This window comes from Cotesia glomerata, linkage group LG1 (genome assembly GCF_020080835.1).
Source record: "Cotesia glomerata isolate CgM1 linkage group LG1, MPM_Cglom_v2.3, whole genome shotgun sequence".
Lineage (NCBI taxonomy): Eukaryota > Metazoa > Arthropoda > Insecta > Hymenoptera > Braconidae > Cotesia > Cotesia glomerata.
Window position 1 is genome coordinate 3667846 of NC_058158.1, and position 16086 is coordinate 3683931.

At 30.5% G+C, this 16086-nt stretch overlaps 1 protein-coding gene across 1 annotated transcript in view; it reads left to right on the forward strand.

Moving 5' to 3' along the window:
• LOC123275013 overlaps positions 1 to 16086 on the forward strand; it is a 45844-nt gene that overhangs the window by 27664 nt on the left and 2094 nt on the right. The window contains exons 10-14 of the mRNA XM_044742886.1: positions 202 to 538; positions 731 to 1213; positions 2387 to 2517; positions 12210 to 12367; positions 14893 to 15158. Coding sequence (XP_044598821.1) covers positions 202 to 538; positions 731 to 1213; positions 2387 to 2517; positions 12210 to 12367; positions 14893 to 15158 — 1375 coding nt within the window. The remainder of the gene's footprint in view (positions 1 to 201; positions 539 to 730; positions 1214 to 2386; positions 2518 to 12209; positions 12368 to 14892; positions 15159 to 16086) is intronic.

The window sequence follows — 16086 nt, forward strand, 5'->3', positions numbered from 1 at the left end:
GATTACCATCATAATAGTAATAGTTACCATCAGGATGGTAAATACTACAATTCAGATGGTTTACTTAATTATTTAAATAATATTTACTACTATTGAATGTAGTTAATAGATTTTAATATAACTAGATAATAAACTCTACTATAAAATTTTCTCCGTGTGGTTGATGATTTTTCTAATTATTATTATTTCATTATTTCATAGAATTTATTGAGCGAGTGTTCATTTTTAAATTTGTCATTGTCGTCAGACGCACGATCAAGCCCCACTGAAAATTTAGTTTATCTTTTGACATTGGTGCTGAAGCAAGCCAGAGACCAAATTTACGCGATAATGGATCGCCAGAAGAATTTTGAACACAGCAATAAAAAGTCGTATGTATCGTCAAGATCGAAGAAGCAGTATCATACAACGTACAATTATTTCGAGCATTCGGTTGACATATTAATTGACATTGTTCGTCGTGATCGCGAAACAGCGTACACCGATCTGGAGAACGACGTAATAATGTCAAAGAGTCTCTTGAGATGGCTGTACTTTGGTAATGAATTTCTCTGGTTAATTGAAGTAGTTTCAATAGCACAAGCAATTGCAATAGTAGTAGTAGTAATAGTAGTAGTAGTACTGTAAACTGGCAATAGTTTACAAACGTCTCTTTAACAATTGAAATAATTATAAATTTGAGGAGATGCAGTGGGAGTTGTTGGTTAAATTGGTGTATATCTCGTTATAGGAATGGAATACGACAAGAAAGTCCTCGGGCATATTCTGCGACCATATCTGGGTAATCTCTTCAACTCGTCTCACGAGAATGCCTGGCACGTGGAGTCCTGGCGCAAGCGACAAGACATTTACAATACCGAAATGCGATCACTGTCTCTCTTCTGTAAACTAGTAACAACTCAAGAGACATCACCGGCCGCTGGTATTGTTGAATCGCTATCCAAAGGCTGGACTTGGGCTGAACGGACGATCAAGATGATTGAACGCTCTCCAGAACACGGTTTGAGACTGCTATTCATTACACCTGACCGAGTTATCAAGTACAGTCTAACATTCACCAACAATCGTGGACTAAGTGCTTTTTCGAGTTGGAGCAAAGCTCGGAATATTGGCAATATTACCAGAAGAGCGACTATCGCTAGGACCACTATGATTACTGCTACTGATTTTTTACCTAAGGTTCAGCAGACTCACCTTGATCAAACTGATAAAGGTGAGTTTCAATTGGAATGTATTGTAGTATAAAATTTTTTTATATTTCATTGACGCTTCACGTTCGTTGCGTAAATCTATGCAGTTAATTTGAAATTTTATTATTAATATTTGAATTAACTGTAGGTATGTCGATTTAAAGTTTTTAATTAAATTCAACTCGATTTAAATTAATACACTAGTATTCTGTTTTCTGTTTTAACATTCAATTTAAACAGTTACAGTTTATGAATTATAATTTTTTTAGAACGACGTGTAAGTTTGTGATGGAAAAATTTTTTAATAAATTCTAAATAAAAATGAGATTTATTAATTAACAATTGAATAAAAAATCAACTTAGATTAAAGAGACCAAATGTTGAACCAAGAAAAATATTTAAAAAATTTCATTGAATCAAGCAAAAAAATTATTGGGCCAAGTAAAATTAATTTCATCTTAGAAAAAATTTTTTGTCCAAGAATTTTTAAAATAAAATTCTCTTTAATAAAAATCAATGTAAAAAAAATGATAAAATTAAAAAATTTTATTAGGAGTGTGAATTGCCGTAAAATAGATGTTGAGTTGAATAATACGTCAATATATGATGTATATAAAAGCTCTTTATAACACGCTCAACTAGTTGGAAAGTAGCGTAGATGTGCACACATAATATATACGTAAAATGGAATTCTCAGATTGTCCTGTCATGCTATTCACACCCTCCGCTGAGCCGTGTAATTGGCGACTCGTCCTTTCTTACTACTGGTGCTGAAGAGCAAACTTTCAACGAACGATAAACTTTGTAGAGTTGGTGAATTAATTAAAATCAGGTACCAAAGACTATGGACGCAAGTGAGCGAAAGTAAATCTCGACTGGCGGATTCTCTTCTCTCTGCTGCTACTTTCGCGTCCTTGTCGATGTCACTTTAATGTCTCACTTTATGTCCGTTTACATAGACCTCCGTAAACATAAATTGGCTCACCTATTTTTCTTCGGAAATCTTCATACTGTATTATATCACACTATTAAACTCTCGCCACGCAGGTGTTTATTTTACGACGGTACTCTCAAGGATTACGCTGAAATCTGCTTAACATTTCCTATCTCGATTATTAGATTCTCCAACTTGCTTGATATTAATACAGTCATAATTTAATAACATCACATTAAATTTATTTTTTTATTTTTTCTAGGTTACGCTAGTCATGTTGATCTGCGAGACTCGAGTCCCTTGACGTACGTCGTGTCGATAAATCGTCGACGGGGGCGACAACGAGGCCCTGGAGGATTAATACCAGCATTGGTAACTCTCAATAAATTCCGGGTAAGTATCGACATCAATATACATCTTAAAAAAGTTATCATTAATTTTTAATGATCAAAAAAAATTTTTTGCTTATCTATCTATATATATATCTATATATATATATATATATATATCTATATATATATATATATATATATATATCTATATATATATATATATATATATATATATATATATATATATATATATATATATATATATATATATATATATATATATATATAAGCAACTTTTTTCTTTGTTACCGATAAACATGAAAACTACTGGACCGATCGGCATGCGACCATGATCATTCGACGCGGAATTAATTGTAGAAGGTTTTAGGATATTCATTTCTTGAATTCCATCAACCCTTTACCATTTTTTTTCAAATTTATGTGGATAGTCATTTGTTTCTGCTAGTAAAACAAATGGACATCACTTCTTCTTCGTATTCGAGCGCATAAAGACCGGCAAAATGTCTGTCACTTCAATGCTTATAAACGTGTTTCCAGACACCCTCCCACGCATCCACCCACTCACTCCCACACATCCACCCACGCATCCACTCACGCATCCACAAGGTTGTGACATGAATTATTGTCTATAGCAACGGTTTTGTTAATTCATTTCTAGGTTATGTAAAGATGTCATTTATTTACGCTATCTTTTGTTTAAAAACAAAAAATAATCTGTCTGTCATTTAATCGATTGTGTTTTGTTTAGTATTTATTGGTTATGATACGTTTAGTATTCGTTAGTTAGTTGAATGAAGAAGAGGGCCTCCAACTTATAAAAGTTAGTATAATTAATATATTCACGTTGATTATATATTTTATTTTAATCTATATATATATATCGATATATAAGAGATTTTTACCTATATATTGACTCATCACGATATCTCTGGAACCATAAGGCGTAGAGATTTGAAATTTTGTAGGAATATTCCTTTCGCCGAGTAGAGGTCAGCTAAGAACGGATTTTACGAAATTCCACCCACAAGGGGGGTTGCGGGAGCGTTGACAATGGAAAATTCCCATTTTTAAACTATAGCTCCTATCGACTCCAAATTTAGTAGGAATCTCCTATATGTGATGTAGAAATGATCTACGAGCGGATTTTATGACAATCTACTCCCAATATGGATTGCGGGGGTGGGCGTTAACAATGAAAATTAAAAGTTTCCAAACTATAGCTCCTAAAAACTCCAAATTTTGTAGGAAATTTCTGTAAGTGATGTAAATATAATTTATAAACGAATTTTAGGATATCTCAACCCACAGGGGGTTGCGGGGGTGGGTATTAACAATGAAAATTTTTAATTTTCAATCTATAGCTCCTACAGACTCCAATTGGGTAGGAATTTTCGCTAAGAGATGTAGAAATAATATACGAACGAATTTTAAGATACCTCACAGGAGTTTGCGGGGGTGGGTGTTAACAATTAAAATTTTTAATTTCCAAGCTATAGCTCCTATAAACTCCAAATTTAGTAGAGGTCTTCTATATGTGATATAAAAATGATCTAATAATGGATTTTACAACGAATCAACTCCAATAATGATCGTGGGGGTCAGTGTTAACAATAAAAAATCTTAATTTCCAAAATATAGCTTCTAAAAACTCTAAATTTGGTAGAAATTTTTTATCTCTTATGTAGAGATCACCTCAAAATGGATTTCAATAAAGTCTACTTCCGATAGGAATTGCGGAGGTGGGTGTTAAAATCTAAAATTTTCATTTCCAAACTGTAACTTCTACAGACTCCAAATTCGGTGAGAATCTTCGTGTATGATGTTTAGTTCAGTTAAGCGATTGCGGGGGCGTTGATAATGAAAATTTCTCGTTTGTAAAATATAGCTCTTATAGACTCCAAATTTGGTAAAAATCTTCTACATGTGGTGTAGAAATAATCTAAGAGCGGATTTAACGACGAATCACCCCCAATAAGGATTGCGAGGGTGGGTGTTGACAAAAAAAAATCTTAATTTCCAAAATATAGCTTCTAAAAGCTGAAAATTTGGTAAGAATCTTTTATTTGTTATGTAGAGATCATCTCAAAACGGATTTCAATAAATTCTACTTCCGACAGGGATTGCGGGGCTGGGTGTTAGAATTTCAAATTTCCATTTTCAAATTGTAACTTTTACAAACTCGAAATTAGGTCGGAATCTTTCATTTGTCATGAGGAGATCATCTCGAAACGGATTCCAAAAAATTCTACTTCCGATAGGGATTGCGGGGGTGGGTATTAAAATCTAAAATTTTAATTTCCAAACTGTAACTGCTGCAGATTCTAAATTTGGTAAGAATCTTCGTGTACGATGTCAAGTTCAGCTGAAAATGGATTTTCTCGAATTCTAACCTCAAAAGGGATTGTGGGGGCGTTAACAATGAAAATTTCTCATTTCCAATCGATAGTTCTTATAGACTCGAAGTTTTGTTGGAATCTTTTATTTATTATGTAAAAATCATCTCGAATAGGATCTTACGAAGTTTCTCCCCCACATAGGAGTGCGGGAATGATAATTATCAAAAAATTTATATTCTTCAAATACAGTTCCTACAAATATAAAATTTGATAGGATCTCAAGAGAAACAAACAAATACCGGGATGGCCTCCAAGGTCAACGGATTTAAATATTTTTCTTACTTAATAGTGATATTTTCTTACAACAATCGTCTCTTTGGCAGCGGCAAAAAAGTCATTGTAACGTTTCCAAAATTTAACATTACATATAGCTATTCAGTCAACGGACTAAGAATTTTACATACATTTTATTTTTGCTGATTACATAATCGATGAATTGTTGTCATTACGGGATTGCGAAAATGTAACAGATTAAAAGCATTGTATTTTCTAAACACATGAGATATAGAAAAGAAATTTGAGATATAGAAAATATGAAAAAAAATAAATAAAAATAAAACATAAAATTTAATTTATTTCCTTTTCAATTCGCCCAGCGAAGCGGGCGGAAAACCGCTAGTATTTATTATATAAAAGAGGATGTTTGTATATATGACATCTATAAACTCAGAAACTATTTGACTGATCATTATGATAATTGGTATGTATATGTATTTTTCCACGGAGAAGGTGTATATGCTATGCCAATTGTAAATCGCTACCAGGTGGCGCTGTAAAGTACCGATTTTCGTATCGTTCAACCGATTGTAATGAAAATTAGTATTCAGATGTATTTTTTCATGGAGAAAACGATTATGTTACCTCCACTGACGCAAATCGCCACCAGGTGGCACTGCAATGTATAGACCAAAAAATAAAATTTATTCAAAAAGAAAATCAACTAACTTCACATCTATCATCTGTCAACAAACATAAAATAATCACACGAATAAATAATATTAATTATGTGAACTACTTTATGATGTTGAGGGAGTATTTGGATCTGTTTATTCTAAAATTTCATGAAAATCAGGTAGAATATAAGTTAATTTAATTACAAATTCGTAATCAGAATTAACAATTTAAAAAAAATTATCTCTTCATTGTTTATATTGATGAAATTTTCAGATTATTCACATTTACAGCGCTCGAGCCTTGCTTCGTACTTTTACCGCTGATATTGAGATAAGTCCGATATGCTTATATATAAATAATAAAGTAGATGTTGTATTAATCGACATGTACATCAGTGTAGGTAAGAATTTTCTCCCGCTAGAGAAAAGAGTGGAAGAGAATGAAAATGAAGATGTAGACTAAAGTGAGTTTTAGCCCAGCGAAGCGGGCTGGATTCGCTAGTTTTTCTATAAATAACTCGCGGAAATTACATTTAAAATAGTTTTCTCTTTACCTATCGTTTTGTAAACATATATTACATAAATATTATTTCCCTTTTATGGATATGATACAATATGAGATGATACTCATGATAGAAGCACTAAGCTGATTTTTATAATTGAGTGGCAAAGTTAATTCAAACGGTGATACTAAATTTCCACTTGCGGTTTCGTTCTTTTGATCTTTTACCATTTACAAAACTAATTGCATTCACGTTAAATTTGAGCTCTCAACATTTATACCTACACACGTATAGAATGAGAATCTCATTTTGTAAACCGTATGTTCAAACAAACTTCTGTACGAGAAGCTCTAGAAATGCTAACTCAAATAATTGAATGGGTAAAAACATAAAACTAAAACATTAAAATAAATCAAAAGGGTAAATATTTAAAAGTTATTATCTTAAGTTTAAAATAGGTCAATATAACTCACCCTTAAAATTTAGTCCACGAATAGGACCTTATATTTAAAGAATACGAGGTAAAGTTACTTACTACTTATTATGCGGAAGAGTTAATATTATGAGGAGTATGCTCTACTCTGGGAATAAAGTAAGGGCCCCAGAGGCTGATGGATAGTTCGATAAGAATTCCCAATGGCCTCGTAAGTTTTAAATGGACTTGTACTCTCTTACGATTACAACTGCAGGCACTGCTGTTATTTTTACCACGTAAAGAAGAAAATCTTGAGAAGACTAAACCGATTTTGTGAGTTACTAGTGAACGTTTTCTGCCCGAAGGATTAAAAGGCGCAGAAGGATTAAAGGTCGGAGAAAGAAATAGCTGCTCTGCTGAAGATGAAAAAAAAACCTTCTGGTTAGAGGCAGACGGAGGAGTATTTTGTAAAAGCGTTGAACAAGTTTGCCCGTTTGCGGAGTTAGAACCAGGGGAAACTGGCATGGTACTGGGGATACTGCTAACTCTTGTATACTCTTGCGCTAGTAATCTATACTGGCGTGGAAAAGTTTAAGTTATTTGTCGATCTAACTACCTCGCTGTTGTGTACTTGATTGTTTATATAAAGAAACTAATTCAATTTCACAACTCTTCTAAATGTTTGAATTGTAATTATTATTTATTTACCTTTTTTTTGGTGAGCTTTTAACGAAATTTTTTATTCAAACATTGAAAACTTTTTTTTATCAAGATAAAAATTTAAAGTGGTGAATAAATTAATAAAATATTTTTTATTTTCTTCATTAAGTTTTGAGTTGAAAAATAAGTTTACATAAAAGTATTTTTGATTGGGTCATAAAAAAAAATTAAAAATAAAATCTATTATGTAAGAGCTATAATTTGTTTGATCGACAGCCACTATTGTGCAATATATTGGGAAAATAATTGGCTTTTTTTTCTTTAACAGAGATTTCTATTTGATACAGCTCACAAAATCCGCCAATAGCAAAGATAGTGTCACATAACCATTTCTATCGTGAAGAATAGAATAATTTACGCTTAATCATAAAGACATTATTATTATTTTATTAAAGTAACAAGATCCACAGTATTCTTAGGACCGATCACGTTGCTTGTTACTTTATATATATAAAACTATATAATACATACAAAAAAGCATAGTAGCTTTCTTTAGATATTCAATACTACGAACGCTTGTTATCATTTTATTTATATTATATGAGTGTCTTATTAGATAGCCCATTGTTTCATTTATTTTATGAGAAGATTTGTCTGATTATCATAAAAAAAATAAATCGAGCTTTTTGCGAACAACAAAATTATAAGTTTGATAATTTAAAAAATTTATTTGTTATTTGATAAGTACAAAAAATATTGTAAAAAATTTTTTTCATTGTATTACAAGCATTATATCCAATATCAGTTCCATAAAAACGAAACTGGGCCAAAGTCGTAATACGGGAAATGTCATATTTATTATTGTTATTATGTAAATAGTAATGACGATAATAATAACAGTACAAAATGTAAGTCAATCTAATTTGTTTGTTAGCAAACAACCATTGTTACAATCGGATTACATAAAAACCGCACGAGTAAAAGGTTAAACCAAAGAAAACATAAAACTAAAAAATTTCATTTCTTTGCTCTGTTTACTTATTTCATTTATTTATTTATATTTTATTTTTATTACTAGTAATGCTTCACAACTTCAAGAACTATACGATCTAAAAACAAAAAATTATTTTTATTTTTTTTTATTACTTTTGTAAGTTTATTTTTGCGGATACTTCATATGCTGCCATTACATTACTTCATAACATACCATACCGTATAACTCGAGAGCTAGAATTTTCAGAGAATGTAGTTAATAGGTATAACCTTTCATCTATAGATATATCTAACAAAAATGAAGAAAGTTTGAAAATGTTTGTTTTATACAGTTATTATTGTGTACTTTATTTTTTTGCGATAATTTTACTGACATATTTTCTTTGAAAAGTAATTTAAAAAAAAAGCAATTAGAAAACTACAAAATTTAGTAGGCTAACAATATCAAAATTTTAATGAATTTTTTGTACTACCTGATAAATAGTTTTTATGCAACAAAGTTTAATAATTAAAACACAGTTCAAAGAACTGTTTTATTTGATCATTTTTCAATTTTCCATCATAAAAGGGTTGAATTGTTTTCAGATTCAAACGAGATTTTATTATTTTACCAGAAACCACACATGAAGTACTTGAAAAAAATCAAGTTTGATTTAAAAATGGGTTTTTGAGAGCACCGTTGCAGTGTATGTTTTCACATATCAATATCAAAGTGAATATATGGGAAAATTTATAAGGGAACATAGCGAACAGTTCAGTAGTTCGTTGCAGTGTATGCATTTGAAACAGAACCTAGTTTGACACCTTGATAGGGCAGTTAAAGCACATGACTGCCGTTTACCGATAGCTGTCATCAAGTCTTTAAAGCTCGGGGTAATATATCGCGAACATGAAGCCGTGAAATCGGTTTATAAAACATAAACACTCAGTGCAATAGTATAGTGTTGGCGGTGGTCTATTTTATTAATTTAATTTTATTTATTTTTCTGCACCCGGCGTATATCAATAAAAAATGAAAGGAAAAAATTGATATAGTAAAGTGTATGTGTACTTTATAAAGTAAACGATTCGTGAAGGAGTTATACGTGAAATGAAAATATGATGTCTACGTGAATAATAGTGTATAAACATCTATATATGTATATAGTTTTCCGGAGTACAAAGCGTAAGTATATATGTACATAGAGAAAATTTAGAGCGGTTAAATGGGCATAAAAAAAGGTGGATGAAAATCCGTAGAAAAGATCCGACCTTTTCTCTGGTTTATTTAGAGATTCGGATTCAGCGCTGAAGGCACGATAAACTTTCCATGAAAACAGTCTACCTGAAGAAGAGGGTTAGCACTCTGCTACACAGGTTCCCGGCTCTAGTATGTAGTGGGTATGTAGTGGGAGCTCCCACAGGGTCAGTGTAAAGCGACTTGAGAAACTCGAGAATCACAATTACATTCTCTGGAGTGGGGTAGTTTAGAGTTTAGACGGCAACGTGCTCGGCATCCGTGGACGCTCGGTAAAAGGAGCTGAACCTCGCCGACCTTACTAGCCAACTACCCTCTTTTTGGATTTTTTACAACGCGGAAATACGTGCAAAAGTGCGAAAAAATGAACCTGAATAAACCCTTTAAATCCCGGAAGGATCTATGAATTTAACTGGAGGGAAGTGAAAGATGAACAACGAAATTATGATTAAGTTACTGATAAGAATAAAGAGCTAAATTAAGGAGATCTAGGAGCTATCTGCCCAGGATAGATAACACTGAGATTTCCCGGCTGAGTTATCTACTCAATAAAGTTTTACTTCGATAGATTAATCTTTGTAACATCATCTTCTGGGGTCTGATCAAATATTTATTATATTTATTTGCTATTTATATTTATTTATTATAGTTTTAATAATTTACGATTCATTCTATGTTATTTTAACAGTTATTTACTTTTGTAAAAAAATATTGAATTTATTTATGTGCTTGAATAAAAAAACAATATAACGACTTTTTTTAAATTGAACATGGATGTTGATTTTACAAAATCGATGCTTTTATTCGAGATATTTATTGATGTTTTATTTCTCGTAAATTAATATATATTTTTTATTGATTCAATTTTTGTTGATTTTATTCTTCTGTTTCCAAACATGTGAGTTGCATGAAAAATAAAAAAAATCTAATATTTTTTGATTGATTAAAAAATGAAATAAAAAAAAAGTTTTGTGATTTTTTTTTAGCCGGCTGTTATTAATTGCTGGGAGCTATAATGAAATTAATTTCTGTGAAAAATCACCGAACAATGACAGAAAAGCTTCGTAGCTAGGTTTTTTCAATTTTCAGCTTCAGTTTTTAAATCGGTGTTGATTCTATCTAAACGATGGAGCTCTTAACGGAATTGAATGCCATGGAAAATCTAAAAAGATTGAAAATGAAGTTTGTAAGAAGTGTTTTATTCGAAGTGACGTTTTAAACTTGTAAATGTCAAAAGCAGAAATTTATACTGTAGTTACTCGAATAGAAATATTTAGTAAGTTTCTATCAAGTACAATTTCAGACTATGTAATAGATCAAAAGCATTTGTTTCGTCATAAATGTCTAGTAAACTTCGTGATGTTAAATCCGCTGCAGAATAATCGATTTGATGGGGCGAATCAAGTGAAAAGACTCAATAACGCCAGCAGTTTATGATCTCAAAGCTTTATAACTAAATTGACTAGTGTATTTTCAGTAATTTCCGGTTACGAGCTTCTAGCAGCGGGCTATTCACTAGATACTCGCATCCTTTAGAAAATTCTTCAATTTCAACACCACAAAAATGTCCATTTAATCTAAATACTTTTTTTACGATAATTAGTCAAGATTATCTTATTTTAATTATTTAAAAAATTCGTCACAATGTTATATTTCATTTAAAAAAACAAACAAAAGAGTCTGAATATTAATGCGATATTTTATTGAATTCCAATAGCAATTTGATTTTCGTAATTCTAGATACCCACAATTTAAATTAATTTTCCAATAATTGCCAGTCTCTTTGTGTACTATCGCAAAATATATTATGAAGTTAATTATTGTATAAATGGTTATTTTCATCTGTTTATAGATTTTAAAACCGATAATTGAAAATATCGGTGGTTTCGCTTTCGTCATACATATAAACTGGGGTTCATACATACGCATTGAATTAATAAATGTATCGGAGATGTACATAGAAATGATAAAGATAAATATAATAGTATAATTCTCAGGAACTTGGACGGGAAAAAAACACTCAGTGCTAAATTTGCCTGATGAAGTTGTGAAATAAAACGAAACGTTGCAACGTTTAAAAATTTTGCACTGAGTGTTTTTTTCCTGTCCAAGTTTCTGAGAATTATACTATTATATTTAATATCATGGATGATAACACAAATCATAATTTGATAAAGATAAAGTTTCTAAAATATCATAGAAATTTATTCAACCAATGAAAATAGGTTAACGAACTCTTCAACGTAAATACTCGTTAAATCTTACAATGAAAAAAATATCTCGTCGTTAAGCTCGAGTATCGTAAAAAACTCTAACAATTTTTTTTTTTTTTTTTTTTTTTTTCAATGGAAATGCATTATTTAATTAAATTTTTTTTTAGTCAGCCGTTTTGATTTATTTTTCAATAAATTTGATTGAAATATTTTTTTGGCTTTTAAATGATTGAATCGTGATTGTTTTTTTTCTGTATACCCGTAGTGCAACAATCGCAAAATTGATTTATCATCTGTTTTTATTTAATAAATAATTTTTCAATATTTGTTCAAATAAAGATAATTAATAATTTTCGATTCTTTTTTTGTAAAATATTAAAATATTTCTTCAAAAATCGTATAATATATTTTTTTGTGGATAGATACTTCAAGAAGCTGCCGCGGTATTACCTCATGACGAGAGAGTAGCGATGCTGGATGCAGTTCAAAAGGTTTCTAGGGAGGCGTCCCGACGTTTCCGAAGAACTAGCTGTCCGGATCTGAGTGGTTCAAATGGTCCGAAGCAAACATATACGCCTAGGTAATTTATACCTTATTTGAAGATTTTTGACTCATAGGTGCTTACATAAAACTAGATTTATGTAAAAAGCTTTTTTTTTTATCTTCAACAATTTTTTCTCCAAGAGATGAAATAATTAAAATTCTGTTGGGAGATATTTTTGATCATCGAGTTATTCATTAAAAAAGGATTACAGAAACGACTGCAATTATTTTGGTATTGAACTTTTAATCATCGAGTTATTCATTAAAAAAGAATTACAGAAATACCGGCAATTATTTTTTCGGTTTCGAAACAATCGCTTTAATTTGGACCGATTAAACCTGTAAAATATTTTTAATCAGAAGATTATTTTTTAGAGTTACCAATCTATGGAGTACGGAAGCATTATTGACTTTTTTTTAATTTGCTAACTATGTAGAAAATAATGCACTGGAAGAAAAATGAACTTGAATTGAGAGAAAAATTCTTGAACCAAGAAAATAATTTTGAAGAGTTTCATTGTCTTGAATCAAGATGAAAAATTCTTAAATCAAGTAAAATTTACTTAAACTAAAAAAAATTTCTTAGTTTAAGAATTTTTCTATTCAAATCAAGATGATGAAATTCTTCAAAATTATTTACTTGATTCAAGTAAATTTTTTTTTTTTTCTGCGTGTACTCTAATACTGTGTATTTTTTACGGATATTTCGGAATAATTGACCATTTTATTTTTATTATTTACTTTTAATCAAAATTTACACTAACATCTTTCAGTAAAATATTTGACTTTTCACATTTTATAATTACAACGTTCTTTTTACAATTTATTGTCATCGAGATATATTCACACGAAGCTTAACTCATGCAGTAAGTAGTAATAAAGCTGAGATTATGAAAATAATATTTATTTTAAAGAGCGAGATATAATAAATTAGCTTTGGATTTTTCAACGAGAGATAGGCATGTGTGTTGTGAAATGCTTACTAATAACCCTGAGAGACTGACGGTGATCCCACTCGCTGTGGTAGAATATTTTGCGATTATATATTGACAGGAAGTAGAGTTTGAGTTGATGCAAAAAAATTACTGGTGAATACTCGGTGATGTAAAGTTTATTTATAAATGGCATAGTTATCGTTACGGGTGTTATCTTTGAATGGTTTTCTATTTTATCGGGTATTTCACGATATTTTATAACGCTTAGAATTTTAATAAGTTATTATATATTAATTATATGAAAGTTGGTTGCTTTAGTTGATAGTACATCGTCAATATAATGTAGCAGCATTTTACCAGAAAAGCGACTTGCTATAAATAATAAATGATTAATTAACTTTCCGTAGTTTAAAGTTGTAAGAAATTTGAAGCACTGTTGCATCAAATTGGAGCGATACTTATTAACTTTATATGAGACATTTTTAGGAAGCGGAAAATTTAATTAATGTCAAAATAATTTCAGTTTGTTAGTCAAAATATTTTTATTTTAATAAAATACTGTCGGAATAAAAAGTTTATACCTTGAAATAAATACTTAATATAAAATTTTTCCAATAGACGTACCATATAGTTATTTTATGTCACGTATTCTCAGATTAGTTGACAAGCGACCATTAAAAGATTTTATGATGCAACTTGAAATGATATTAAATGCAGTTTAGCACTTTTGTTAATATTTTTTTCTGCTCTATTGAATGTCATAAAAATGAGGTATTTTTTACAGCAGTAATAAATAATTTAATAATAAAAAAATCAACGTATATTAAGACATTTAATCAATCAGTCTGAAAATTTCTAGATGAATGTGGTCACAAAATGGTTCCTTTATGGTTTAATATCCGGGTGGGATGAAATAGAGAAACCCCTGACGAGCAATAATTGATGGGTGCGGGTAGCACGAGTACGCTTTGTCCGCCATGTTCAGCTCAATGCAATCATGTTGAGTACACGTATGAGTGAATTTGTGCGATTGCAACTCTCTTTGGTGGCATTTCTTTTCACTCCAATAATTTCTCTTTCCATATTTATATATAGTACATCAAAACCGCAGCTCGAATACAGCTAGTAATTTCGATATATTTCGAATTACTCAGTAACACCTTTAAATTTATTTTTTGATCCCAAAAGTTAATACTACGCTTTGATTTTAAAATAAATTTACTCTTGTCACATCGATATTTTACATAAAAAAAAACAAACAAATAAAAATAAACATATTGTGAATTATAAAAAAACTTATCGAGCAAAATTGCTTGGTCATTTTGGGAAATAAATAGTACGCTCAAATAAACCCGATCAACGATTAAATGTATTTAAAACCATTACCGTAGAATTAAAAGCCAACCTTATCGGCAATAACGTTAATTGCGTAGCTAATTTAGCCAGTACCGTTCCACTTACAGCCGTGTGATCCATCCAGGATTTACGATAGATTTGAATCCCTTACTAGCTAGCCCTTGGTTCGACATTAGCTCCTGAATTGTTAGTATAGTACGCTGATTATATTAGTGATTCCGAGTTCGTAACAGAGGTAAATTTAAATTAATATTAATTTTTTAATGGGTAGATCGGATGGTGAATTATTGGAGAGGCCATTATCACGTTTATCGCCGAGCCCTCGTCAACGCGGAATAATAGATGAACATCAAAAGCAACTGCATCGTGAAATAATGGAGATACATGATACATTAACGCGTGAACTGAGACCTAGAAATTGTATTTCAACAGCAGCCTCAGATTCAACTTCAACGCTCTCTTGGACATCATCAATACGATCAGCAGGCAAAAATAGATTGATGAGAACTCGAAATCCGATATGGGATACCGTTAGAGGTAAATTTACATTTGATTTGAGGATATTGATTTCATGTATAACGATAATTGTTATTATCAGAGATTAGATCTAGAGTTATGATATTCTAGTGAACGTCATTGTGAAATTCTAGAGAAAATTTGATTAAAATTCATTAGAATTTATTTTTAGTATTGCAATGGATTGTAGGTAAATTTAGACTTTATATTGAGAAAGAAAAAAAATTTTTTAATCCATAAGCTCCAAAGTAAGTAGCAAATTTACAGGATTTTATTTTTATCTTTTGTAATTTTAGCTACAATAGCTATAAAATGTTGGAAGTATTATGCGATTACGTGGATTTAAAATTGTAACACGATTTCTGATCCGCGGAACAATGATTCTCGACAGAATATTTGCCGAGAAAATATTTCGAGTGAAGGGAAATCAAATAAAAGTCTGCTAGCGTTTTATTGATATATATCACGATTTTATAAATGTATCCTTTTCATGATATTAAAGTTAGCAATTTAATGCTAAAAAATGTTATTTCACAATGACTTGGTTAATACACGGATAGAAGGATTTCTTAGCATTTAAGAAGATTTCTTTGTATTTAAGAAATCATTTCATAAACATCATTTCTTAGCATTTAAAAAATATTTCTTAGTATTTATAATGTTTCTTTGTATTTAAGAAATATTTCTTAAATACTAAGAAATATTTTTTAAATACTAAGGAATGATGTTTAAGGGAGAACACTACTGTAACGATCGAAAAAAAGAGGTGATTTTCGGGAATTCTTTTGACAGGGAAAATAAAGGAATTTTGGAATCTGGTTTTTTTTTATTTTATTACGGGTACATTGAAGATTATTACTCTTAATTTTTATTAAAAAATATTTAATTATTACTAAGTTATTAACAGCCTCGTCGAGCACTGGAGAAAATTTCCCCCCTCCACGGTCGG